The sequence below is a fragment of the Manacus candei genome, unplaced genomic scaffold (assembly GCF_025592945.1).
Source record: "Manacus candei isolate 608988 ecotype Guabito, Panama unplaced genomic scaffold, ASM2559294v1 h1tg000008l, whole genome shotgun sequence".
Lineage (NCBI taxonomy): Eukaryota > Metazoa > Chordata > Aves > Passeriformes > Pipridae > Manacus > Manacus candei.
In genome coordinates this window covers 6,886,101-6,911,730 of record NW_026138056.1, presented here as the reverse complement: position 1 = coordinate 6,911,730, position 25,630 = coordinate 6,886,101, and the positions used below count along the sequence as shown (strand labels likewise).

The 25,630-nt window shown below is 36.9% G+C and overlaps 1 protein-coding gene across 9 annotated transcripts in view; it reads left to right on the top strand.

The window, feature by feature from the left end:
* The window catches only part of PTPRM (protein tyrosine phosphatase receptor type M), a 453,290-nt gene that overhangs the window by 231,951 nt on the left and 195,709 nt on the right, over positions 1 to 25,630 (top strand). For all 9 annotated transcript variants that reach the window (XM_051772753.1, XM_051772744.1, XM_051772735.1 and 6 more), the window contains exons 8-11: positions 1,044 to 1,352; positions 4,084 to 4,193; positions 8,592 to 8,793; positions 13,200 to 13,302. In XM_051772753.1, coding sequence (XP_051628713.1) covers positions 1,044 to 1,352; positions 4,084 to 4,193; positions 8,592 to 8,793; positions 13,200 to 13,302 — 724 coding nt within the window. The remainder of the gene's footprint in view (positions 1 to 1,043; positions 1,353 to 4,083; positions 4,194 to 8,591; positions 8,794 to 13,199; positions 13,303 to 25,630) is intronic.

Here is a 25,630-nt window from a genome sequence, read left to right as displayed (position 1 = left end):
ACTCATTAAAAGTCTTCTAAGTGTTTAACTAGTGAAGCAGTGGATAAAACCTGACATTGTCTTTAATCTTGTGGAGGACTCAAATATGAAAAAAACCCAGATTATTGCTAAATATGTATAATAGCTCTATTAATGGCAGTGTTTTGAAAACATGGGGGGAGTGTCAGCTCAGTGGTTCTGCTTGTAATATGGTGGAAATTTTAATTCAATTTTTTATCTCAGTTGCTGGGATCAGTAGGATTGAAGAGAACTTAACTTCATCAACCACAATCTTTGGTGCTTGTTATTTTTGGTAGATGTGATTGATGGCTCGTTATCAACCGGAATATCGCTAGGAAAGCACAGATGCAGTAGAATAGGAGCTGATGTGTCTCCTGTCTTATTTCTTTAGATTCTTTGCTAAACCACTATGACAAGCTGAGGTATTTGCACTATTAACAACTAATGTTTTTGTAGGAAAAAATGCCTATGAACTATTTTAAGGGGATTGTATTATTAACTTAATGTCCTTGGCAAATAGAGATCAAGTAATTGCATTCAGTCTAACTTAAAAACACATGAATATGAAATAGCTGAAGAACCATCTAGCCTTTGTATAAACAGGCCTTCAAGAAAATCACTGTGTATTTGCTAGTTTTCTCTGAAATTACATTTTCTTTTTAGATACTTGTTTTCGCAGGTTTTTGCTCTAAAAGTGTTAACGCAAATTAATTTGTAAAAAGAAATTGGACTTAATTTTTACAAGCAACAGATAGGTAAAAAAGTAAGTGTCATTTCAACTGTATCATGCAATTTGAGTTTAAGAACTTTTTAGTGTTTTGTTTGCTCTTTGTTTTTCATCAAAGGCACTTCTCTCTTTTCACTTTTTTTTGTGTTTTTCAGAAGCCTATACCTCTATTACACTGTGATTCTATAAAGCAATGGATTACTATTTCTTCTTATATGTCATATTTATAGAACTATATGACTCCTTATTTCTTATGTTACTTACTATTATAATATGAATAAATAATCATACTAGAATTATGTCGGTAATTTTTCAGATCCAATGCGTGGACCACGAAAACTAGAAGTTGTGGAGATCAAATCCAGACAAATCACTATTTGCTGGGAACCATTTGGATATAATGTCACACGTTGCCATCGGTACAACCTCACAGTCCATTACCGTTACCAGGCTGGAGGTCAAGAGCAAGTGAGAGAAGAAGTAAGCTGGGATACAGAAAGTTCACATCCCCAGCACACAATTACTAATCTGTCACCATACACAAATGTTAGCATCAAATTAGTATTAATGAATCCCGAAGGACGAAAAGAAAGCCAAGAACTTGTAGTGCAAACTGATGAGGATGGTGAGTTTTTCTATTTACATATACATTGTGCATGACCTGTTGCTTATTTAAACAATTCCATATACAGACATTGAAGTATACAGATATTCCCTTCCTTTTAATAATTTTCAACTCACAAGGGGTTTTCATATCTCTTTTTTAAAAATTTTATTTTATTTCGAGCACAATGTAATTTGCAAATGTCTTTTTTGAAGCAGGGACAGCAGAATTGGCTACTGTGTCTTTTTAGTGCTCTTAAAAATATTGCATGAAAAGGTTATACCATCCTCCTAAGTCCTCTGTGATATTACTTTGATTACACATGCAGAGAGTTTACTGGAGCTCTGTTAGCTACAATACCAAAATGGGACTTCCCTGTTGAATTGGTCATGCACCAGGAACATTCTGTGCTGATATATAGTCTATTAGTGCCCTCTACAAGTGTACCTTAGTTTTTTTGACCTTGCTATTAGCTATTTTAAATGCATATATTTCAAAGAAACCTTATCAAATGACTGGCATTGCTTTGTATAACAGATCTGTCCTCCTTCCAGTCTTATCATCTGCAATCTGAACAGGAATGGCTTTGTATTTACTTCCAGATCAATTATAGGTTTACTGCAAACATGTTGGAAATATTTCTAGTAAAAACTTCAGCAGTAATGAGTTCCTTTTATAATAAATACTTGAAGTCTGTCATTTAAACCTATTAAATTATTTAATGTATGCTGCATTGGTTTTATGTAGTACTAATTTCTAATCAAAATATATGAGGGAATAAATTAAACAATTTAGGAATATACAGTTACTAATGCAATGGATTCAACAAAGCGTAGCTAACAAAAAAAGTGTTTAATTAGAATTAATTTTGGTGTCATCCTCTAACTTCGATTCAGTTCAATTGTAGGATGACAAAGCTAAAGAGCTTATTGTTATCAGGGATGTTTATGTATTTTATCTAAATTGTCTTATTCATGGCCCTCTGGAACTTTATATTAGTCTAAGACCTATTAAAACCCAGCATCAGAGGGTGAAAGAGTACCTTGGACAAAAATTACGAGGTTTTAGTATACCATACACATTCATTAAGGTGTATAAATCTGAATTTAACACAACAGAGCATACCAACCCAAATAATCATCTTAATTTTTCAAATCACACAGTCATGTTTGTTGCAAGGGACTTCCAGAGCTCACTTAGTCTAGCCTTTTGCTCAGAGAAGGTTAAGTGAGAGCAGATTGCTCAAGGACTTGTGCAGTTGAGTTTGAATACATGTCTGGGTGACCTCTGCCAGTGTTTGACCCCCCCCTTATGGCATAACTGCTCAGAGTTTATGACCTTCAGATAATTTTAGAGGGTTACTACAGAGGTTTGCTATACTTTCAGTTTTCTTATGCTATGTTTAATTTCTCTTCCTCTATGCATAAGTCATTAACCCCATGATTCCAAATTAGTTTTGCCAGTTCTCTCCTACTTGGAAGCAAGATTTAGTGCCCAGAATTAAAGCTGCCCTATAGACTTTGTTTTACTGGTCCATAGAGGACTGGTAGGCCAGTTCAGAAACCACCACTTGTGTCCTTGGATCTTCCCCTTGGTAGAACAGGGAACTCTGTGAAGAGCTATGGACCTTGTAAACTCCCATACCAACAGCATGGAGCAGTAGGAGAAGGATAGTGCTCTACCAAAAGTGTCAACAGGAAGGAGTCACCAAATATCTTGCTTGCAGATCTTTCTCTTCCTTAACCATTCAGGGAAATCTCAGTAAGGGATATGAGAAGTTATTTCAACCAATGCAGAAAGTAGTTTCTGCCTTCTTTCTGTAGCAAGTGGAAAATGTTAAGTGTATCTTCTTGTTGGATTTTCACATGCAGTTTGTGGAAAGATGCTAACACCCCAATGCCTTTTGCCTCACAACAGTCCTGTGTGCATTTTGGGGGATTTTCTTTCCACGTTCCTTTGACAGTGGTGTTACAAAATAAAATCACAGGTGCATGTCCACGTGCTGTTTACATGTCTCCTTCTCTGAAAAGTGCATTGAGATTGGCTTGGGGGTAAGGTAATGATTGCAGAACAAAAGGGAAACATAATTAGATACCTGAGGGTGGTTAACATACATTTTATCAGAACCTTCTGACCTCCATGATTCTTCAGAGGTCTTTCTCATACATTAAGAGACTTTAAGAAAAATTATTGTCAGATTTTTAGTTTGACTGTTTCATAATTTTCTTATGTTCATCCTGTTGTAGGTCTTCAGGCCTAATGTCAGTGAGCATTGCTGTTCAATGCAACATGTGACTCGTCTTTCCAAGTTAACCTTTCTAGTTCAGTCTCCTGAAACTATACCTTGTTACTTCAGTGCTTGTCCATTTTCATATATGAATGTTTAATGTGTTTGCCATTTTGGGACAGTAACACTGTTGATAAGTAGGTATCACAAGTAGATTTTATTTGCAAAAATTGTTATTTGAGATATTGCCTAATTCCTTATAAAAAGCTGATTTGTCCTTTTATCATCCATAAAGTTTTACAGGAAATGTGTGATGCTCACAAATTCCTTCTTACACTGAAGGTGACACATAACGGCACTGTCTTGTTAAATAAATCATTCTCCTTCTGAGCTACCCTGGCTTTTGCTTCAGTCTTGGAGAAATAATAGTGGGATGGTTTTTATGCCTCAGCAGTGCAAATATTAAACAGAGTGTGTCCTTCTGAATTTTTTCTTAAATTCTTTTTTTCTTTTTTTATCTCTTAGTCCCGAGTGCTGTACCACTTGAATCCATTCAAGGGAGTACCTTTGAAGAGAAGATTTTTCTTCAGTGGAGAGAACCAGTGCAAACATATGGTGTTATTACTTTGTATGAGGTATCTAGAAATTTGCCACTTTTTAACTTTTATGTATAGTTCTGATTTTCAAAAGTGCATAATTAGTATGCAAATTAATATTTTTTTTACAGTTTATTTAAAATTAACTTCCGTTTGAAAAGTAAATATATATAATGTAGGAGTGAATTATGCAGGACCCAGAATGTCCTTGAGTTACCAGCTTTAAGACAACTGCTGTTTTTACAACCATGTGATATAGGATTCTATCTAGTAATCTGGATGAAATATTTAAAAGATTGAAAGACAGATCTTAGTGAATTTCTTAAAAAAATAGGAGACATAACACAGCAGCGACAGTCAACGTCACATTTAGATAGGACTCATTACACGAAGCCTATTGTAATAGAAACAAGCAGGCATAATTCAGAAAAAATCTAGCATTTTTTAAATGCAAATTCAACAAAATTGTATGTTGTTAGATGTCTAAAAATCACTGCTTTTTCTCATGTGGAACCTCTGCCTGAATACCTCTTAGAAAATTTGACAAAAGACTGCGCAGATTAAGCTGTCAGACAGTAATCACTGTTAAGCTTCTTACCTGACCTTACTACAAAATTGTTGTTGAAATGTTTTGTTTAAAAAACCCCACCTAAATGAGATATAGTGTAAAAGAAAAGTTAAATTGAATGGTAACCTATTGATACTGTTTTGAAAACTACTTTATTGTAGAAGGATAAAATGTTATGAAAAAGTATGAATTGATAGTTTATAAAGCTAAAAACTTTGTATCTAGTTCATCAGTTGTCTGTCTTCAGGGATCAAAATGTTTTAGTTAAGTGTTAAATGTTATTATTGATGTTAGACCTTATGTGTATAGAAACGCACAGTGGTGAATCCTCTTTGTACTTAGGAACATACATGAGTGTGTAATTACTGAGGAGTATACACACATATACGGGCAGTTCATTCCTGAATGTATACATGAATCTAACTCCGTCAGCTGTACTGGGACTTGTGCAGGTGTATTCAGAGATGGGAAAGGACCAGACTTCCTAAGGTGGTCCAGACAGTGCACATTTCTGAACATCAAAAGAACCTAGCATTCCAACAGTGAAGAGGATTTTGGAAAGAAAACCACCTTATACTGTTTAATACATCTCAAAACAGAGGTGGGAGGAGCAGGGCCATCAGTTAAATCAGAAACATAATTTAATTAATTTTTAAGTGAAAGATACCAACAGACTGATGCAATCATGTTGTCCCTTGTTTTAAAGATGTTAGCTCAGTCCAGTCAGGTGGCTGAATATGAACAGGCACCTGGTTGCTGGAAGCTTGTTTGTCAGTAGTTTTTCTGCCCTGATGTTTGCTTATAAGCCTAAAATGTATTCACAAAGTTTTTATGGATATGACTGATAAACTACCTGGGGGCCAACAAATATACAGTGTGGCATATTACCTGTTTTAAATGTATACTTCTGGTGAAGTATAAAAGTATACTTCGGTTATATTTTAGCTAACTGAACAGGATCAGATCCAGACAAGACAGATGAAATTTAGGTACCAATGTTTTATAGGTTGATTTAGACTATCTGTGATATCTCAGTAGGCACCTCAGGCTGATAGTTATGCTTTCAAGGTAATGCATCCAGCACAGCTCCAGATCACCCAAGCTTGAGGAATGAGGAGTCAAGCTCCTGTCTGCACCCTGTTGTAAGCCAAAGCTTAGACAGAGACATCTAAGCCTTGGCTGTGTATGCATCCACAATTCGGATCTGAAAAGCATAGCCATTAAAGCTGCTTTTATACAAACATAAGCCATGTTTGGTATGTTCACGAAAACTACTCTCATGGCATTCAACTTTCAGAGATTGGTCTAGCAGACAAGCACTAAGCTAGTAAGGGGAAGGCCTGGGTAGGAGACATTTCAGCCTGAGAGATTCCCCAGTTCATTCTGATCTGCCTGCAGGGGAACGATTCAGGCACAGAGCCACAGCAAGGGTTGAATGCTCCTTCCATTGGCCTGTCACCTGCCACTGGGCTGTACACAACCAGGGGTGAAAGAATTGAAGTGCCAGGAGGAAAAGAAGTATGAGAGTGCCGAGTACTTTAGAGTAGAAGACCACAACTTGGGTAATGCAAAACTGCATGTAAGCCTGAGTTAGACCTAGAAGCATGGTTGCTCTTTCCAGGGAAAACTCTTTAGCTGGTAGCTATTTTTTGTAAGGGCAGCCTTAGGATTAGAGCAGCAGACATTTTTCAGCAGGAGGTCCCAGGGTCTCGATCCCAGCAGACAGATAAACTTAATGTGCAGTCTTGAGTCTCCATCCCTGTTCCCAGAGAGAAAGCTCAATCTCAACTCTGTGTCTAGCATTTTTTACTCAGAGGACCTAAGTCTCTGTGTTGTTAAAAATCTCATAACTTAGTCTGTTTTCTGGGGGCAACTATTTGTTTTTAGTACTTGAAGAAGACAGTCTTTTCATATGTGTGGTGAGAAAAACATAATAACAGATTATTCCATTTTGCTTCATTGTCGCCGGTACAGGTCCACAATTGTTGGAATAAAGGTATTAGTCCTTTGGGCAAGGTTTCATCTAAATTTAATAAAAATAGTCAACATCCAGTGAGAAAATGACCCTCATACCCCTTTTTTTCATCACTTTAGAGCTGAGCTGACATTAGCAAAAGTTTGAAAAAAACCCCAAACATAGAAACCATCCTTCAAGTAGGAGTGAAATATAGAAACAGTTCAAGTTTATTTTAAAGGAAAAACACTTATTTTTTTCATGAGTTCTTCATGAACCATGGAAGAACATGTTTCATTGTGGAACATCAACCATTTAGCTATCTAATAGCTAACCACTGCAAAAATTTTGTAAGAATCTAACATATACTGCTGAGTCTCTGATAGCCTGGTATCATTTTGAATAAAACTTAAATGAGATTTTGGAAAATCGAGTTAAGAATCATAGAAATATAGAAAACAGAATTAAAGGGAGATGCAGGAGGTCATTTAGTTCACATATCTGTGGCAAACAGGATCACCTGTATTTCAAGCTTAATTGTGATGTAGTTGTTTAACTTGTATTTTAAAATCTCAGAAAAAAGTCATGACCCACTCTCCCAAAAGCAGACATAAAAACACTTAGCATGAGATAGGAAGATTCAGTTAAGCAATATATAACCTCAATTTCTCTACTGATAGAAGTTCAGATAGTTGGTAATGTAATCTTCTGTCATCTGTAAGAATTAGAAGGGTTAGTTGAATCATTTTTAAGGCACTTTTAGTTCAGTTTACGGATGAGGAGTTATAGAGGATCTACCTATATCTACTGAAATGTCGGGGTTTATTTAAATGGTATCAAAGTTTTTATTACTAATTACCAGCACTTTATTGATGTTATACTATATGGGTCATATAAAAATCAGTTTTCATTAAGTCAAAGGTTTTAGGAAACTGCAAGTTTTTGAGGTGTGTAATGCCAACACTTGGATATTCTATGTATTGTATTATATGTCTTCTTAATTATAATGATATGGAGTAAACATAGCAAAAAGAATGTCGATTATCACTTTATATAATGAGGGTGCTGGAATTATTCGCATAAAAATGAAACTTTAAAAGTAAAAAGGAGGGATGAATAATTTTTACTTTTTAATTTTTTTATGGTTTTCTTATTTTTAAATTCTCATTACAGTGCAAAGAAATCAGTAATTGATAGAAGAAATCTGGATCAAGTTTTACTGTGAACTTATATTAACATTTCTAATGAAAGCTAAAAATACTGTTTGAATCAAACTGAGGATACAGTATACACTCTGCATATATTACTTAACATTTTATCTCTTTTCCTCCAAATGAGAATCTGACCTAGGTACAATATAATAACCTGAAAAATTCCAAATTAGCAAATGTAATAGCTAAGCTTCAGACTAAAATAGAAGCTTTACCCAGTTTCTGAAAAATTTGCCTAAAGCTGCACTTATTATCTTTTATGGACTTCCTTATTCAGGGCAAAGTGTAATTACAGTTAAGTCAGCTGGAACGGGGGGGGGGAGGGGGGGCTACACCCCATGTTGTTCACTTCTCAGTTTTTACCTGGTTGTTTTGGCTTTGTTACTGTTGCTGATCAAAACCAACAGTAAGATGAATTCAAAATATGACACAGTTAAAGCTAACATCTTGAAGGAATTAATGTAAGCCTGAACCCATCGTTTAGAGTTGTAATCTAGCTGCCTCTAAGTCTCTGTATCTATAGAAGTAATAACTCATACCAGTTAGGACTTTTCTGTGTCCCTTCGTGGGATTTGGGATTTGAAGAGTATAAGAGAGTAAGATAGCTTATCACAAAATGTCTGACAGCGCATACATCATAAGGGTTTACTGGATAAAGATGCAATCTTCTCAAGGCAGTTTATAACTTTCTTATTCTTTTGCAGATCACCTACAAAGCAGTGAGTTCCTTTGACCCAGAAATAGATTTATCCAATCAAAGTGGACGAGTCTCAAAGCTAGGAAATGAAACGCACTATCTCTTTTTTGGACTGTATCCTGGCACTACCTACTCTTTTACCATCAGAGCCAGCACAGCCAAAGGGTTTGGACCTCCAATAACAAATCAGTTCACCACTAAAATATCAGGTACTTGATCAAAGAATATCTTATTTTCTTATGATAATGAGTTGGGTAATTCTTTTGTTGTTTATGTCCTCTTTATCATTTAACAAACAGCAAACTGAAAAAGTAAAAAACATGTTCATCCCTGAAGATGTCAAAGTGACATGTATTACCGTATTTGAAGAACTTCCAAGTGTTTCAATATTAGCTAATACTTTGAAATTCCTGTTCACAACTGTAACATATCACTCAAGAAACCGTATGAATTATGTGATGCAGCCACTGCCAGCTGCAGTTGCAACATTTAACATAGGGTTTTTTGGACCTGAAGATGAGGGTTTCATTCAGAGCTTAGTCAGCCTTGACATGATTCTAAATTAGTACAGTAACAGTGCTGGAAAATCTCTTTAATGAGCCATGAACAATTGAGAGTAGAGTAGAAATACTATACATCTAGTGCTCGCTTAGAAAGTGTAGTTAACTGCCAGTCTGCATATGTTCCTAGCAGGCGTGTGGACTGAAGTGGATATGAAACTGTATTAGACAAGAACATCAGGACTGGTGGTTTTCAAATAACAGCAGTGTGACTCTGTCACTTCTGCAGATCCTTGAGCAATATTTTAAAGCCCTCCCAGAGGTAGAGGAACACTTCATTTCTCTGGTTGTTGGGATGCAATACTATTACATCCTCTAAAATGCTTATGTAATTGAGGACAAAATGTTTTCCAAAGTTATAGTTGAAATCCCTTTCTTCTTCACTTCACTACAGTTCTGCTTTGGAATTAAACTGGCAGTTGAACTATAGCTCCTTGATAATATTTATAGAAAATTGCCTTATCTATCTGTGGTCAACTGTGCTTTTCAGAAAGGATAAAGGAAAGCTTTTGGGTCCAAAGTTGTCTGTGTCTTTTACTCTCATTCTGTGTACTTTTCCCCATCCCTCATTTTCCACCCTCATTGGAATGAAAAAAACTAACAAATGTTAATCAGAAATAGGGTGATTTCTTCTTTCTTATTATAGGAAAGGGCAGTTAATGCAAAGTGGAAGTTACTGCCAATACTGGTGTTCGTGGAGAAAAAAAAAAAGATGTTAATTTTCAACTGAGACACTTACTCTTTATGGGACATCTAAACAGAATTAACACTGATTAGTAAAAATGGAGTTCATTTTCCATCCCCTTTCCTATACTGAGCAAAAGGTTTCTCTGTCAGAAATCAATTTCTGACACAGCAACACTTTATATGAGTTGGGATGGCAGGATCAGCTCTTATTAGAATGAGGAATGAAGGAGATATTGAGCATGGATAAGAATCTGGATAATTGGGAATAGTACCAGATCTTAAATTGTGTTTATCTAAAATTATATGTCAAAAAAAAAAAAAAATCATTAGTAGGAATAGACATTGCAGGCATACAGGGAGTGAGGCTAACCTCCAAGTCGCCATGTGGCAAGGTTCTGCAAACTGTCTTGTCTGCACTCCACTCTCTCATTGCTTCCTGTTAGTTACTGTACTAACAAGGAATGTTTGTGACTTGTCCACAGGTAGTTAAAACCAATCTCTTGATGAATTTAGAATAGAAACAGAATGCATATATTTTTTTAATATAATTGAAAAATGAACAACTGACATTTTAGCTGTTGAATATGGTACCCTCTTTGCAGCGCTGTTGGTCTGTAATTTCACTGTCTCACTGGAAGGCTTTTAGGCACTTTCATGTGACCAGTGCTCTCCATTTTGGACAGATGTGAGAGAAAACTGCTTCAACTGCTTAATATCAACAGTGCATTGTGATCAATTTCTGCATTTTACTTTGTCTAACTCTAGATGGTATTTTCTTCTGAATAAAAATCTCTACATTTCCTGTCTTAAGTTATTTCAGTAGTGCTGTTCTGTACTGTAAGTCATTGCTGTGTTTTATTCTACAGTTGTGCGATTGGCACTGATGGATGAAGTAATCTTCATCTACATATTACCAAAGGCAGAACTTGTAGCAGTACATGCTATCAAAATTGATGGGCACTCTATTAGAAGACTGTTTTCTGTTGTGTGTAACTTTGTGAAAAGTCAGCTGTGGATACTGAAATTTTGTATGCTGCCTTTCGTTCTGAGAAGAATTTCATCCATTTCGGGGACACGGCTGACATAATTAAAAACTCTGAGGACCAATAAGTTACTGAAGTGCTTTCAAGTGGGGATTTAAATATTTAGCAAGAGAGACATTACTCTCAGCCATCACTCTGAAAATCTGTTCAGTTCAGGCAACTTGTAAATGTTGCAGTTTGCGCACAATGGTGGAAACTCAACAGAATTGAGCAGCGTACGTCACTATAGCTGCCATATTCACTAAACATATTGAAGTTCTCCAACTTTTAGAGCCTTGCCTCTGTGTTCATCAACTCATTGTGACCAAACACACGTAGTCTACCTTTGAGTACTTCTGAGCTTTCTGCTGCTGAAGACCAGGGTGTGCAGTTGCAAAAACTGTGTACAGGAAGAGTATCTCCTGTTTTCTCTGTTTATTGATACGTTCCTTCTTTACATGTGGGCAGTGTGGAGAAGGAAGAGTCATAACCTAGACAGGAGAAAATGGAGAAGAGAAAAAGTAGCCAGGACTAAAGGGTGTGACTGGGAGAACCAAAAATCCTATCTGGCACAAGAAGACAGTTTTGGTCTTGATAGGGACACTGAAATTAGAAAAGAGAGCAAATAGGGACTTAGAAGTCATAAATTAGGAAAATTAAAAGACTTGTTAAGGTGTGGGCAGGAGACCAAGGGCAAGAAGTGACGGGTATTCCAATAATGTTCAGAGTTCATACTCTGAACTTCAGCTTTTTGGAGATGCAGTTATGTCCATCCTTATTTTCGGGATGGCCAGGTTGAGATTGGGGCCTTACATGAACAAGTTCTGATGTTCAAAACTGCAAAACTGTAAACTGTCTCTTAATCTTTAAAATACTGTGTAATACTATGCCTTTAAGTGAGTTTCCAAATTACTTAAAATGGTTAATTTAAATGATTGTACCTTATATCCAGGGTTGTAAACAGAATAAAACCTGCTCAGCTTACAAGGAGGTTTTTGAAGAATTAATTTTTTTTATCTGTGAAGTATTTCAAAACTGATAAATATCAGTGAAAAGCAATGAAGATGTTAATGTTTTCACAACTCGCTGAGGAGTTCCACAATAAAGTATTAATGCAGTCCTTACTTGCATATGTAGGGCAATATGGATAAGGAGAGAGAAGTTAATTTACCTTTCAAGTAGATGCAGGTACTACTGGGAAGGTGAAAATGATTGGAAAATACACTTGAAAGAAAGATCCACATTGTTGGAGCTATTTAATTTGCTGGAGGAGCCTAGAGGTTGATATTATCTGTATGTGGAGCATAATACACTCTTGAGTATCTTCATTGTTATGGTACACACAAGGTATCCAGTGACTGGAAGAAGAAACTAGATGAATTGAGATGTCAAATGGGTCTCCACATTCAACCTGTGGAATATAATTAGCCTTTGGAAGAATCTGCTGAGGAAAAGATGTTCTCCCCCACCAAATGTATTTTCTCTTTCAAGTGGGAATTAGTTTAGGGAAGTTCATTGCCCTGCATTATTCCTGTGGTCAGAAAAGGCCATTGCAATGACCACTTTTTGCTTCTGTAGCCTTTAAATCTGTTCAATGTGCATTATCATTAACAACTGAACAATAAGGATACGACAGGCTGTCAAACAACCAATTAACTGAGTAGCCATCCATCCAATGTAGTGATAAAAATGGGACTAGAGGATAGCACTGAAGAAAGTAGCAACAGTAAAAGACAATAACTGAGGCATCATTTGTTTTAATCACAACTGTAATTCTTTAATGAAGACACTGTTTGCAAAAGTGCTGAGTGTGGCTTGAAACTAAGATAAGATGTCATGGTGATAATTCTGCTTCATCATTGTAAATGATGTCTGTGGTGGACAATAGACCCAAGACAGTTATAGCACTAGTTAAAATTCCAGGAATGAGAAATTCTGAGAGTGCATCCTGATACAACTGACATATTGAGAAAGCTGGGCTCTGTTTCAAAAGCTGTAGTCACTGCATGCTCATTTGCAGATGCTCTTCTCAAGATAACTTTTCATTTCCAAGTCATGGATTCTCAATACCTTCTGCAAACTTAGTCCTACTAGTCTCTGTTTCCTGTCTTGAAATTGGCAGTGAACCGGCATTTCTTTGTTTGGGATTTGTTTGTTATTTTTTTCCTGAAGTTATTTAACAGTTGTCTCACAGTTGCACTTTAACACAAAGTATCTTAGACTTACAGTGTGGTCTTTGTATTTGAAGAAACCTTTAAAATTACATATTCAAATAAAGATACAGATCTTGAAAGAGGAAACACAGGAATAATGATTTTATTTGCTTCTTTTCTTTTCTTATTCTAGCACCCTCTATGCCACCATATGAACTTGAAACACCTTTGAATCAAACTGACAGCACTGTGACAGTCTTGCTGAAACCTGCACAGAGCAGAGGCGCTCCTGTCAGGTACTGGGGGAAAAAATCTTTATAAAATTAAAACCAAATTGATTAATTTCTTGAACATGTTTTCTGGGGATTTTCTACACAGCAATCAGTGTCTAAATTCGTGTCTGTATTAGCTCTAATTAAATTAAATAACTGAAGAAAATGCAAGTGCTTTGATGTTGAGTGTTCGTGTATTGTTTAAAGGATTTGATCCAGATGCAAGTGGCTTGTTCTTTGAAGATAAGGAACAAAGCCATAGTTCTGTTGTGTGGGTGGCTTCTTTAAGGTAATTGCTTACTGCAGTGTTATAAGTTCAAGGGCATATCACATTTTTTATGCTGAGCTACTGTCTTTAATATTCAGTTTTCTTGTTTACTTCACAGATTTAAGATAGTCAACTCTTAGCAAGTTAGCCAGTTTTAACAGTATGTCACATTCATAAAGTATTTACATGTATTTGACCATGATAGCAGAAATAATAATTTTAAAAAATAACCTGGAAAACCAGTAGCTTGTATTCTTTAGTTTTATATAGCACCCATTAATGAATTTCCAATTTTCAGAAATTTATTTCCCTGCCAGATACATGGTACTGTGTAAGTTCTTCATTGGCTAGAATAAAAGATGCCTGCTTTTCAGTGAAGAAAACAGAGGAATGGTTAGATTATTTTGAATGAGAACCAGAAATTAGCTCTTTATTTAGATGAGAGACTTTTCAGAGCTTTAGGATGTTTTTTCGTTTGACTCATTGTGTATCCTTGTTAATTCTTTTATTATTGTAGGAAGAGTTTCCATCTATACTGAGTGACTATCAAGTATTTTCATCCTGATGATAAGGTTTTTGATAGTTTCTGTCTGGGAAATACAGATCTGGTATTCTCATATATGCATGAATGAAAATAATGTTGTTTGGGTTTCCTAAAAATATTCAGCCTTTCATATAATTCTTTTTTTTACTATTAGCTATATATATTATATTTTCATAGGTATGCATTTAGGAAATGCTATCCAGTTGGTCATTCAGACAGCTTTTTAAAAAGAAAATGTAACACTTTGGGGAAGTCCAAACCACCTGATGAAAAAAGCAGAAAACATTAGAGCACATTTAATGAAAATGATTTAGCAGGTTATAGTAGAAACGGAATTACTTGATGTTTGTCTTATGTTATCTCAAAAAGCTTAGTGTACTCCTGAATTCAAGAATCCTGAATTCAAGAATCAAAATAATACAAGTTGGAGTAGTTGTTTAAACATGAACGTATTAGGCTATTAATAAAAAAATGGTTTCATTCCTTTTATCTGCATCATGAACTAAAGATGATTGACTCCTATAGCAGTAGTGACACATCAGAAACTTCAGTGACAATAGAAAGGAGCTCATTAGGAGATTAAAGTGTGCCAAATAAGTGGATGAGTGATTAGGAAAATAGGAGGAGAGATTTAAAGTGACATGAAGCTATAGAACTGACAGATGAACACACAGCAGCAAATTTACTGAGGTCCTTTGCAACAGGTCTTAAAATGAATGCTGACTGCAAAGCTGACTGCCAACATTCTGCATGTGGATTTTATCATGTTAATCTGTATTCATTGGATGCTAAAAGTTTAGTCATACTTCATTTATCGACACCACTAAGCAAGATGCCTTGTCTATTGATTCTGCTACAGCTACCGGCTTGGTTAATGCAGATTTTTGAAACTGCACTAAACTCGCGGTGTAAGTGATTGTTGTTGTTTTATTGATCAACACATCACCCATGATACATAAAATTCTTTAATTGCTGAGATGAATAAGGAGAGCACAAATTCTACCCTTCAAGTCAACAAAGCTGATACCTTAGGTCATTCAGAATTCCAGCTTTTTGTTGTGATTAGATTCTTTTTCTCTGCTTAAATATGAAAAATCCTGATACCTTATGCCGTTTAGAATCTACACACAACCACCACAGCATAAAAGGAGAGAAGGGGCAATGCTGATTGTTTAAATGTTGATTCAAAAGGACTTTATAGAAATGTTCAAAAAGCTCTGCTTACAATGATAAAGTACACATTAATCATGAAGGCCAAATGGCATTCCAGGTTGTTTGAGAATTCATAAGACTGGACATGATTAAAATGTATTTTGTCAGATTTGTAATACAACAAATACTGCTTGCTTTGTCTTCAATTTCGGGTCCAGCATGTTTTATGGCTCTTGCTGTGTTTATTTCAAGGAGATTATTTTGGAATTATATATGTTTAAAGCAGTAATGCATTCAGTAATGATGAATGTATGTACTTCTTTAACAACTGGCTAAGCTATTTTGATTTTTAGAGTGATTGTAATTTGCAAGACTTAAATTAAACAAAAAAAGTTTAATTTAAGGTGATGACTCTGTGGAAATTGTGTAGTATATGTCTTATTGTAGATATTCTCTTTTTTCAGATATATATGTAGGAGTCAGTGAAGTTTTAAAGAATTTGTATAAAAATCATACAAATGCAAATATTTTTTTCTATGAGGGCTCTTCAACATCTGTTAAGGGGTGAGTCACTCTTCCAAGGCAGTGACATTTGTATCTTTTACTTCTTCAGGGCAAATCAGCCTAAAGTAGAAGACTCAGGGGCCAAATTGTCTGCAAATGTATATCCATATACTTCAACTATAGAATGCTAATTTGTTGCAAAGATGTGGCTTATACACAGAAATGAGAGCTGTAATGCTCAGTGACTGCATGTATTTCGTGTTATTTATATATTCATCTGTGTTAGGAAAAGCTTTAGGTTGTTTGCCATGTTCCATTATAAAAGGTTCTTATGACCTTCTCTGAAAAAGTTTTCCTGCGAGTTTTTAGCTTCAGTGGGGAGAAGCAAGTTTTCTTTGTTGCACCTATTTCTATTCAGTCTTGCCATGATAAAGGTCAAGTGTTTCCACTCCTTTTATCTGTTTACATAAGCAGCAAAATGTTGTCCCCATACCACCTCCTCCTGCTGTTCTGTGCAACATCCTCAAAAAACTTTAACAGTAAACATCCCAAAGATTTTGGCCCAGATAACACCGGAACCACCTGTCAATAGCAAGCACTCTGGGAGCAGCAGGCTGGGGAAAGGAGCAAAATGAATACAAGAGAATGCGAGAACATCCAGGCTCTACTCTGCCTCCTGATCTCTTTTTCATATTACATTACAGAGTTTGGCTCAGCTGGATTTGCCCCATTAAACCCTTCTGACCAGCTAATAGCCCACTCAGCCAACCTTTCTGCTCTTAGAGATACCAAAGGCAGTTGGTACTTTCCTCTTCCAGTCTATAGCAAGAGAACAGGATGACCAAATATGTCAGCTAGAAAAGCCCTGTGGATGTAATACTTTGAGATGCCAGAGTACTTCTGCTCTGAGTATGTGGGGTCAGTCCAGCAGCACTGAGAACTGCAAAACTCAGATAGAAGAGGGAGAACTTTAGCAATTGCTGACTAGTATAATTTAAAAGTACCTTAAAGAAACATGCAGAAGGAAGTAAATAAGCTTTGAATTATGTGAGTTGAAAGCTGACTGTTCTAGAGTTAAGGCAATCTGTGTACTCTCCATGCATGCCCTTTGTCATCTTTGTCTTCTTCAATATGCATAAATAAGAACTCTACTGGGAAAATATAGCAAATATCACTTCACTTGAAGTGCTTAATTTTGAAACGTACTTTTAATCTCTCTACCCTGAAGAAATAATGTGTATTTCAGCTCAGAAAGCAATAATAAGCTATTAAGTATTTTGCATTACAACTGAAAATAAACGTAGAAATTTCAAACTACATGTTATTTGAAGTGATAAGCACTCCTTTCTACTACTTCATTAGAGGAAGTCTTCATTAGATGTTCAGATTGCTTAAATTCCACAGAGATTTAGACTTCTTATTGGCCTTATGCAGACCTCTAGAGGCACCCTTTAAATACTTCGTTCATTGTCTCAGGTGGAATGAAGGCCTTCTGCACACAGTCCCTGGAATAGGAACAGCACAATTCAAAGGAAGATGCATTGTGTAAAAAAACCTTTGTCAACCTAAGTCCAAGGACTACTTCATTCCGTATGTGGTTTAGCCATTTCATCAGCACTCATAGTGTAATAATTTTTAGTTGAATGACAGAAGACACCCAATTCCTACCCACTGACTAGCAGTAAGTTAAACTGAGGGCATCACCTTTGAAATGCAAAGACTCGTATGTGATGCAGCATTTCCTGCCAGAACCACCATGCACTACACACAAAACAGAGGTCACAATTGTCTTCCTACCACACACATTACAAGGCAGGAGAATATGTCTTAGGGCCTCATCTCTTTCCTTCAGTATGACTGGTGCTATGAGGATCAACCTTCCTCATGGCTGGTCATCATCTCTGCTTTGTCACTGTTTCTACTCCTTTCCCCTTCTTCTGGCAGCAGGTGTTTTCACTACCTGTGCCACATCATGCTTCTGTATGAAGAAATGGGATCATCTGAAGCCTAAGAGTGATTTTTCAGGATTCTCCAATCTGACAGACAGCCTTCCAGAGAAGACACTGCCTATTTTCATTCTTGAAGTGTACCGTCTTTACAAAAAACACCCAACTGGTCAGGAGATCAGCAGATTAATTTGTTTCCCTGGCAATCAGGAAATAAAAAAAAACTCCCAAAAACTAGCAAGCTAGACAGGGTGTTTGGAAACTCATGGCAGATACCACTGGAACTCAGAAAGTAGCAGGGTTTCAAACACTCAGAATAAAAAAGTTTTAGGGTATTTTCCATAACTTCAAAAATAACACAAACCACTTGCATTGGTATTGTGAGCACATGGCAGCCACAGGCCTGGGCCTCAAAGTTGCAGTCCTCTTCTCAAAGAAGAGGTACTGGTATCTCAGTCTGAGTTTCTGTGTTGCATGGTAAGAGTGCAACATTGATTCTCAGGTGTGAATTATGGAGACAGATATCATGGGTATGATTATAAATTCAAGATGCATGAAGAAGTGAGTTTTGAAATGGAAGAATGCTGATTTGCACAGTAAGAGATGTGTTAGTGTTCTGTGTGGGCAGAAAGATGGCAACAGCACATGGAAATAAAGGCCTTACAATATCTGTACTTTTAGCTTTGTCCTCTCACAATTCCTACCTTGCACATTATGTAATGCTAGCATGTTACTGTAATTTCCTTCTATTTCCAGTGACTTTACATAGTAATGCAATAATAAGAGATAAAAAAAAGGCTTATGTAGACACACCTGAGAGAGAAATATCAGAACTGTAGATTAACCAGTGGAAAGCTTCCCAATAAAATGAACAGTGAACTCTGGCTTTTCCAGAGCTCTGGATATTTGGTCTGGATATTTGGTGGATTTATGATAAAGAAATGGTTATGTTGAAATAATGTAACTATACGTGTTCAAGTAGCATTACTAACTCACTAGTATTCTGAAATGCTGTGTTCAAAATAGAGCCTTTTTAAATACTGTGAGACCACAAGGTCTAAAGAGCGTGAAGGGAACTTACTGTCCATTCCTTCATTTGCTTGCCACAAACATCATTTCAATTGCTTGAGGGTTGGATAAAGGCTTGAATTGTGTGTTGTAGGATCAGCTCTTTCCAAATCATAGTTTTAAAACCTGTGAGGCAACCAGTAAACTTGTTTGAGGATATCAGTGGTACAAAGGGGACTGGGTTTTATTAATGTCCCTAATTGTCACTTCTTTGTAGTAACAAGTATCATTATTTACAACAGAAAGGTCAGTTTCAGTTTCATTGAGATAACAGTGTGATAATTGTTTATGCTGTAAAAATGCTATAATTCTTTTTTGTTATTCAATAGAACCTGTTCTTGGCTTTTTGCTGTGACCTGAGTTAGAATTTATGGTATGTGTTGCTTGGGCATGCATGGTGCAGCTTCACATGTCCTGCTGGCTTGTTCAGAAATTTCCATGGTCCTTTTCCTGTGACTTCTCACATGGTCCCTGGGTAAAGGACTACTGATCCATGATTTCTTTAAGTACTAATTTGTGTCACCAAGAACCCAGAACATATTACTGTCTGTCATTTAACAATTAATAGAAATTAATCCATGATAAATAAAGCAAGCTAGAGCAATTCAAGAATGAAAGAGAAAATAGATTATTCCATATCTCTGAAGAGGTTATTTTTCAGTTTTGTAACTTGCTAATCATTGCTCACAGATTTGGGTTATAATTAACAACTGAAAAATTTGCTGCACTGTTATGAGGTACTGCTCTTTTTTTTTTTTTTAACCTTCCTTCTACATGCTGGCCTTAAGTAGGTTGCAGTGGAGACTATATGTTTGCATAATTCCTAATGATAGTCCTCCCTACTGCATACCTCTCATTCTGACAGCACAGTAGGCTAGTTCAGCTAGGCTAGTTCTCTCTTAAGATCATTTAGTCCGCTGGGTTTTTCTAATCTGCCTGGTGAAGGCTGAAGTCCAGCAGCATTTCAACCAGTGAATCATAAGCTCTTGGAACTCATACCTGTTTTGCTGGCTCTGGGCTGCCAACATCAGTCAGCATTGATAAAAAATGCTTTTTATTAAATCTATTCACTAAAATGAACAGCTTGATTTCTGAGTATGAAAGGAACAGAACAAGGTCATTTTGTCATGATCTCTTTCTAAGGAATGGCTGCTCAGTTCTCAGATTAACCTACTTGAGTTCTGACTTAAAGTGTGTGCATTTACTAGTGAAATTTGTATGCCCAGTACCATTCTCTTGTACTGAGGCCAACTGGCTAAAAACAGTCCATATTCATACTGCAGAGCTCCCAGACACTGGGACTTCTTACAGATTACTAGTTGGGAATGGGCCCTGATTCATGTCTAGAAATTTTGGGAAGAGTGGTAGCTGGCTGGTGCCACAGCCCTGCTGGCGACCTTTCAAACCATCTAACAGGAAGAGAATGTTGCACATATAGTTTAGATGGATTTTAGGCAGCTCAGTGTTAGCAAGTCTAAGCCATCAACTTGTTCTCATATATCATCATGTTCTCAGTAAACAAGTAGAAACCTCTAACTAGAAGTACAAAATTCCTAAAGCTCCTCCTAGGCAAACAAGAGACCTGAAGTCCATGTTCCTTTCTCATATGACTTTTAATGTGTTATATTTTAGATGGTATTTAAATAAAACCATAAATAATGGACAGAATAAGGAGAATCTCCATTTGATTAGACAGGTTTCTTCTTGAATGCTTTCCTGATTCTCTGATTCTTCTTGTATTTTTGTTTTCATGCTAGACCAGTCTCAGGATAGACCACAGTAGTGCTGTACAGATGGCTGGGGTGTGGGAGCAGTATGGTGAAAGCCTCTCAGGTTGAAAACAGCGGTGAACCCTAGACTCCAATTTCTGAGAACATGCTAGAGTTGTTGGGTTATTGTGGAAGAAACTGGCATGACTGTCACATCTCTCATGAGAGCGCTCAGACATCTGTATCTTAAGCAGATACAGACCTATACAGTAAAGCCCCAAATAAGGTGCCTTTTAGGTCTTTCAATGTAAGCATCTACTTCTGGCTGAATTTAGGAAGTTCCTCAGTTAAAGGACCCATTGATCAACCCATAGAGACAGTATAAGAGGTCATATCCTACCATCATGTCAGAGTAGTCCTCTGGAGTTGCAAAGAGACACGTTTCTCCTGCTGAGAGGGGCTCAAATGTATTTGAGTGTTTGCCTTGAGAGAAAGAGGTGTTTAATGGAGGGACCATAATGAAAGAGTTATGAACATTAATGTAAATTACTGCATTGCATGATTTTTGAAAGGGTACTCAGTTTATACATACCCAAGATCAAACGCAGAACAACCAGAGCACTTCTTGAATATGTAAGAGATGCTGTTGCTCTGTGCTTACTGAAGTGTGCCAGGGATTTGTTTTAATTTTACTCTATGCTGTGGAAGGATTGAAGAGGGAATATATGAGTCAGCTACATTTCCCTGAATGGTTGTTGAACAGGATTATGTGGGGACCTACTTTCTGGAGACATTTTAAAGTCATTTTCTGACAGTGTGTATCACAGTAGCTGTATGTTGGTCTGTAGCCACAGTGCCGAGTGACCCATTGTAAATTCCTGTAAAACTCTGGTTATGAATTGTCAGGCACATATAACCCATAGCTTTCACTGTTGATCTTACTGTGTGTTCTGTATGTGCACTTCTCATATCCTATGTGTAATTATATTTTCCACACTGGCTTATCATCTTACCTCAGTTCTTTGGTTTTTGTGAAGGTTTGAATCCCATTGGTATTTTTACTCTTTGAGTGGTAGGTGCCCAAGTGAGGTGTCCCAAGTGAACTTTGGTTCACTCATTGGACTCAATAAGCACTGAAGCCAGGTTTGCAGGTCATACTGGAAGCCATATCTTCTTGGGCCCTGTTAGGACTGAAGCCTTGGCAATGTTGCACAACAGTCTTTCTGTGCTCTAGCTATGTCATGCACTTCATATTTTCTGTGGTTCTTGAGATTCAGCTCCTTTTCTTTCATAAGTATTTAAATCAGCTATGTATTTTTAAGTGGTTCACAAGAACTCTAAACCAGTGACCATGATATAAGTACAAGTTCACTGTGCTGTATTGTGAAGTACTGAATTATCAACTGAGAGGTGACCCAATGACATTCTGAGTGTTTTGTTTATAGATATAAAATATAAATATTACACATTATAATTCATTTAACAGTAATCCTGCCTGCAGCATTGGATTGGAATGTTGCACAGAAAATATTGAATAGCCGTCAGGATGAGATGCAAAGATTGCATTTTATGAGCTAATAACAAAGATGCATGTTGTAAGATAGAGGCTCATTTTTGGAAATAACATAGGAGAAAAAAGTGTGTACGGATGGCTTTCAGTGTGACTGTGAATCATCAAAACATGGCATGACTGTGAAACAGGCAAAGCAGCTACACACCGTGTGGGGTTTCCAGCAAAGGTGACAAGCAATGAACACCATTGTACAAGACACTGGTAGGACCTCAAGTGAACTCCTGTGCCTAGTGCTGAGCTACGAATACCAGTTTACTGGCACTACAGCAGTGGAGTGTTATGGCATAAATTGTCAGGGAAAACCTGTGTTTACATATGGAGGTACCAAGAGAACCCTACTTGTTTGAGCTAGCCTGTTAAGTCCAAGAGAAGATGTGGTTATTTTTTAAAAATACATCAGGGGAACAAACTTCAGAGGGGAAGGAAAGCAGTTTCAGTTCAGTGAGCATATATATATAAACAGCTCAAATATAAATTTTCTACCCAGTGGTGGATTGGAACAGGTAGATATACATGTGAGGAAGGTGGTGCTAGTTAAGTTTGTATAAATAATTATGAGATGTGGTGCTGTGTGAGGGTTAGTCACACAGCACGGTGGTGCCAAGAGTCTTTTTTTTTTTTAGTTTTCTGTACATGACAACCCCCCAAAGAAGCACAAGGTTTTGTCAAGATTCTCATATGGACCTGAGTTGTCCAAGTGACAGGGAACCAAAATTCCATGAGGCTTTTCTCATATGCAGGAAAGCAACACAATATCATAATCACAACTTCTGGAACATAGAAGTAAGTGGTACCATTTTAATTGCCTTTTCCATAGATTCTTTGACAGTGGTACATTTTCATACTGCCATTGACTTTAGGATTTTTTTCTTCCAGTATTGTGCATTTTGAGCAAGTTTGTGCAAGTCCTTTATTCACTAGCGAAGACTAAATGGCTGCATTTAAAAAGATTTTGTTACTAATACATAAATGTATGGCTGGAGGACTGTGGTTTCCAGGACAAAGTAATTTGGGGCAATTTCTAACTCTCAATATAAGTAATATTTGATTCAACCATTCTGTGTGTACTACAGCGTTTTGATGATGCATTGCAAGCAAACTTACTTAATATTAAGTAATGTTAAAGGAAACAAAAAGCTAAAGAGGAATGCTACATGGAAAGAGGAAGAAAAGCTATAGATGCACTGAGTGAAATGCTGTCATTTCCCACACTGGATGCTGAAGGAGTACTCATTTTACTGAACATTAACATGAAAACTTTCTGTTTTACTGTTCATTTAAGTAGGAAAGGAAATCACTGGCATTTACAACAAGCATCATGACTCTAAAGCATTGCTAAGTAAAAGCTAATCTGCTCAACTGGATTACATTAAATGACATAAAGAAACATTAGAGTCACTTACTGGGCTCTACAACTGAAAGCAGCAACTCTTTAGTCAGGAGCAGTATAAATGCCTCAGCCTAAAACAGTCTCAGAGAGCAGTAGGATAGATGTCTAAGGTATTATAAAAATGTTGAATTTAGGAAGAAATTACCGTGGGGAAATCAGATGAGGATGGATGAATTAGCTGCATTCTCACATCTAGAGTTGAAGCTGTTTTCAAGATTAGCCTCGAAGGGTAGTAGAAGCACAAGACCAAAATCTCATCTGTATTTAACAGTTGTGCTAATCCTGAACTGTGCAGAATCTTTTATCTACGGCCAGATTTCCTGTGGGAAGAGCTGTACCAGTGTCATGCTGCCAAGGTTTCTATGCCACCTAATCCTAGAAGAGTCATTCCCAGTGCAGGGAGGAGGAAGAGTTATACCTTCACTGACAGAATAGAAGGTCAGCCTTGTATTTATCCACAGAAGTCCTGAGAGTCTGGGGACAATGCCACAAAAACTGACTTGTTATTTGTGTCTGCCTGCATCATTCTGTACTGCTGATTAAAATGCCCTGCAGAGCCTTTTTGTAGGGAAGAAAGCATGAAAATGAACACAGTAATCTCCGTTTCCAAATTGCTGGACCGGAACCCACTGCATTTAAGTTGTGGAAAGAGACGATAGCATTGAGAGGCAAGAATTTTGTTGTGGTTATTTTTGCTGTGGTCCTGCTCTCCTGCAGCAGAGTCAGCAGGAAAAATGTGTCTGTGCCTTGGGTTGCTTAAGTGATAACGCCAACCTTTGCAGTTGCAACTGAAGCACAGGCGCATGCTGCTTTCCACCAATCTCCCATGAAACAAAGCATCTGGCAATAGCAAACAGACAAATGAGACAACATCTTAAATGACCGTAGTAGATCTGTTAGAGCTAGTGTCTCTGTGCTCCATGTTGTGTCCCCTCATTGAATAGATTAAAAACTTCATATCCTCTTTGAGTGCTTTAATGAGCAGTAAACAGTTTTCAAGCTCTGAATCAAAAAAACCTGTTGAAATTGGCTTGTGTATTCATTCAGCTGCCTCAGCAAATATTTTTCTTTCTGTGCTGCACACAAACCAGCAGATTGCAGAGCATCCCTGAAAAAAGGGAGAAAACAAGCGTTCTCCCTCTACTTATAAACCACTCATTTTAATACATCTATTTGCTTAATTCCCTAGCACAATTCAGTAGTGAATTTCCAGCACACAGCTTTGTAGAATAATATAAAGATCTTATTCTTTTATGTTAACAGTGTCATTAATCCATTAGCTCATCTTCTGCTCTAAATACTACTTCTAAATTTCTTTGTAACATTCAGGCTCCTTCATCAATATGCATGTGCATATTGTTTTACGTTTGTAAATAAAAACTGTGCAACTGGCTGTAGTTATGCATGTGAACATTGTTAAATTTGCAGTGTCCACACCTCATGGACACTCTTCAGAGCATAGTCACAGAATTTCAGTGGTTTGTGGTTTACTAGAAAATATTGAAGTAGTATATCACTTACCTGTAATCTGTTTCTCTTAATAGAAATCTTTTCTTTTTACTTTGTAAATCCCCGAAGATGTTGCAGTGTATGTGCAGATCTTTATGTTGTGATTTTAAATCTATAAGCTCTAAGTATATTTTTCTTACCTTTTACAAACTACATCTGTAGAAATTTATGGAGAACTGAATGAAAACCACTGCTCTAGGATGCACCATCACACATAATAAACAGAAATTGGGAGTTGAATACAGCAGAATGAGCAATAGTGTCAGTCATCATGGCTAGGCTTTGTGAACGAAGATTTGGGAAGAGCAATACCCACGTTTGTTGCAAGCGCGTTGGTGGCTAAAAAGGCCAATACAAGATAGACACGTCCGATTGCAAAAGGCACAGCAGAAGGACTCCTTAGGAGGTATATTCTGCAAGGCACGATTCTTTCTGCTTTGTCTTTTCTCCTCAAGAGTGATCCTATGTGCTTTCTCAAAGGCATCATCAGCATTATAGATGGTGTGTCGCATTTATATCTGAGGAAATGTTCCTATTCCTTAGGAATATCGCATTATTCCTTAAAGTATTTTTTCCCATTATTCTTATAGTTTAACTTTGTGTAGCTACTGATCTTGTTCATGGCTATTGAGGAAGAAACCTCTGGTTTGCAAGGGGCCCTGGACTTCTTTGAAAGTAGAAATTGCTTG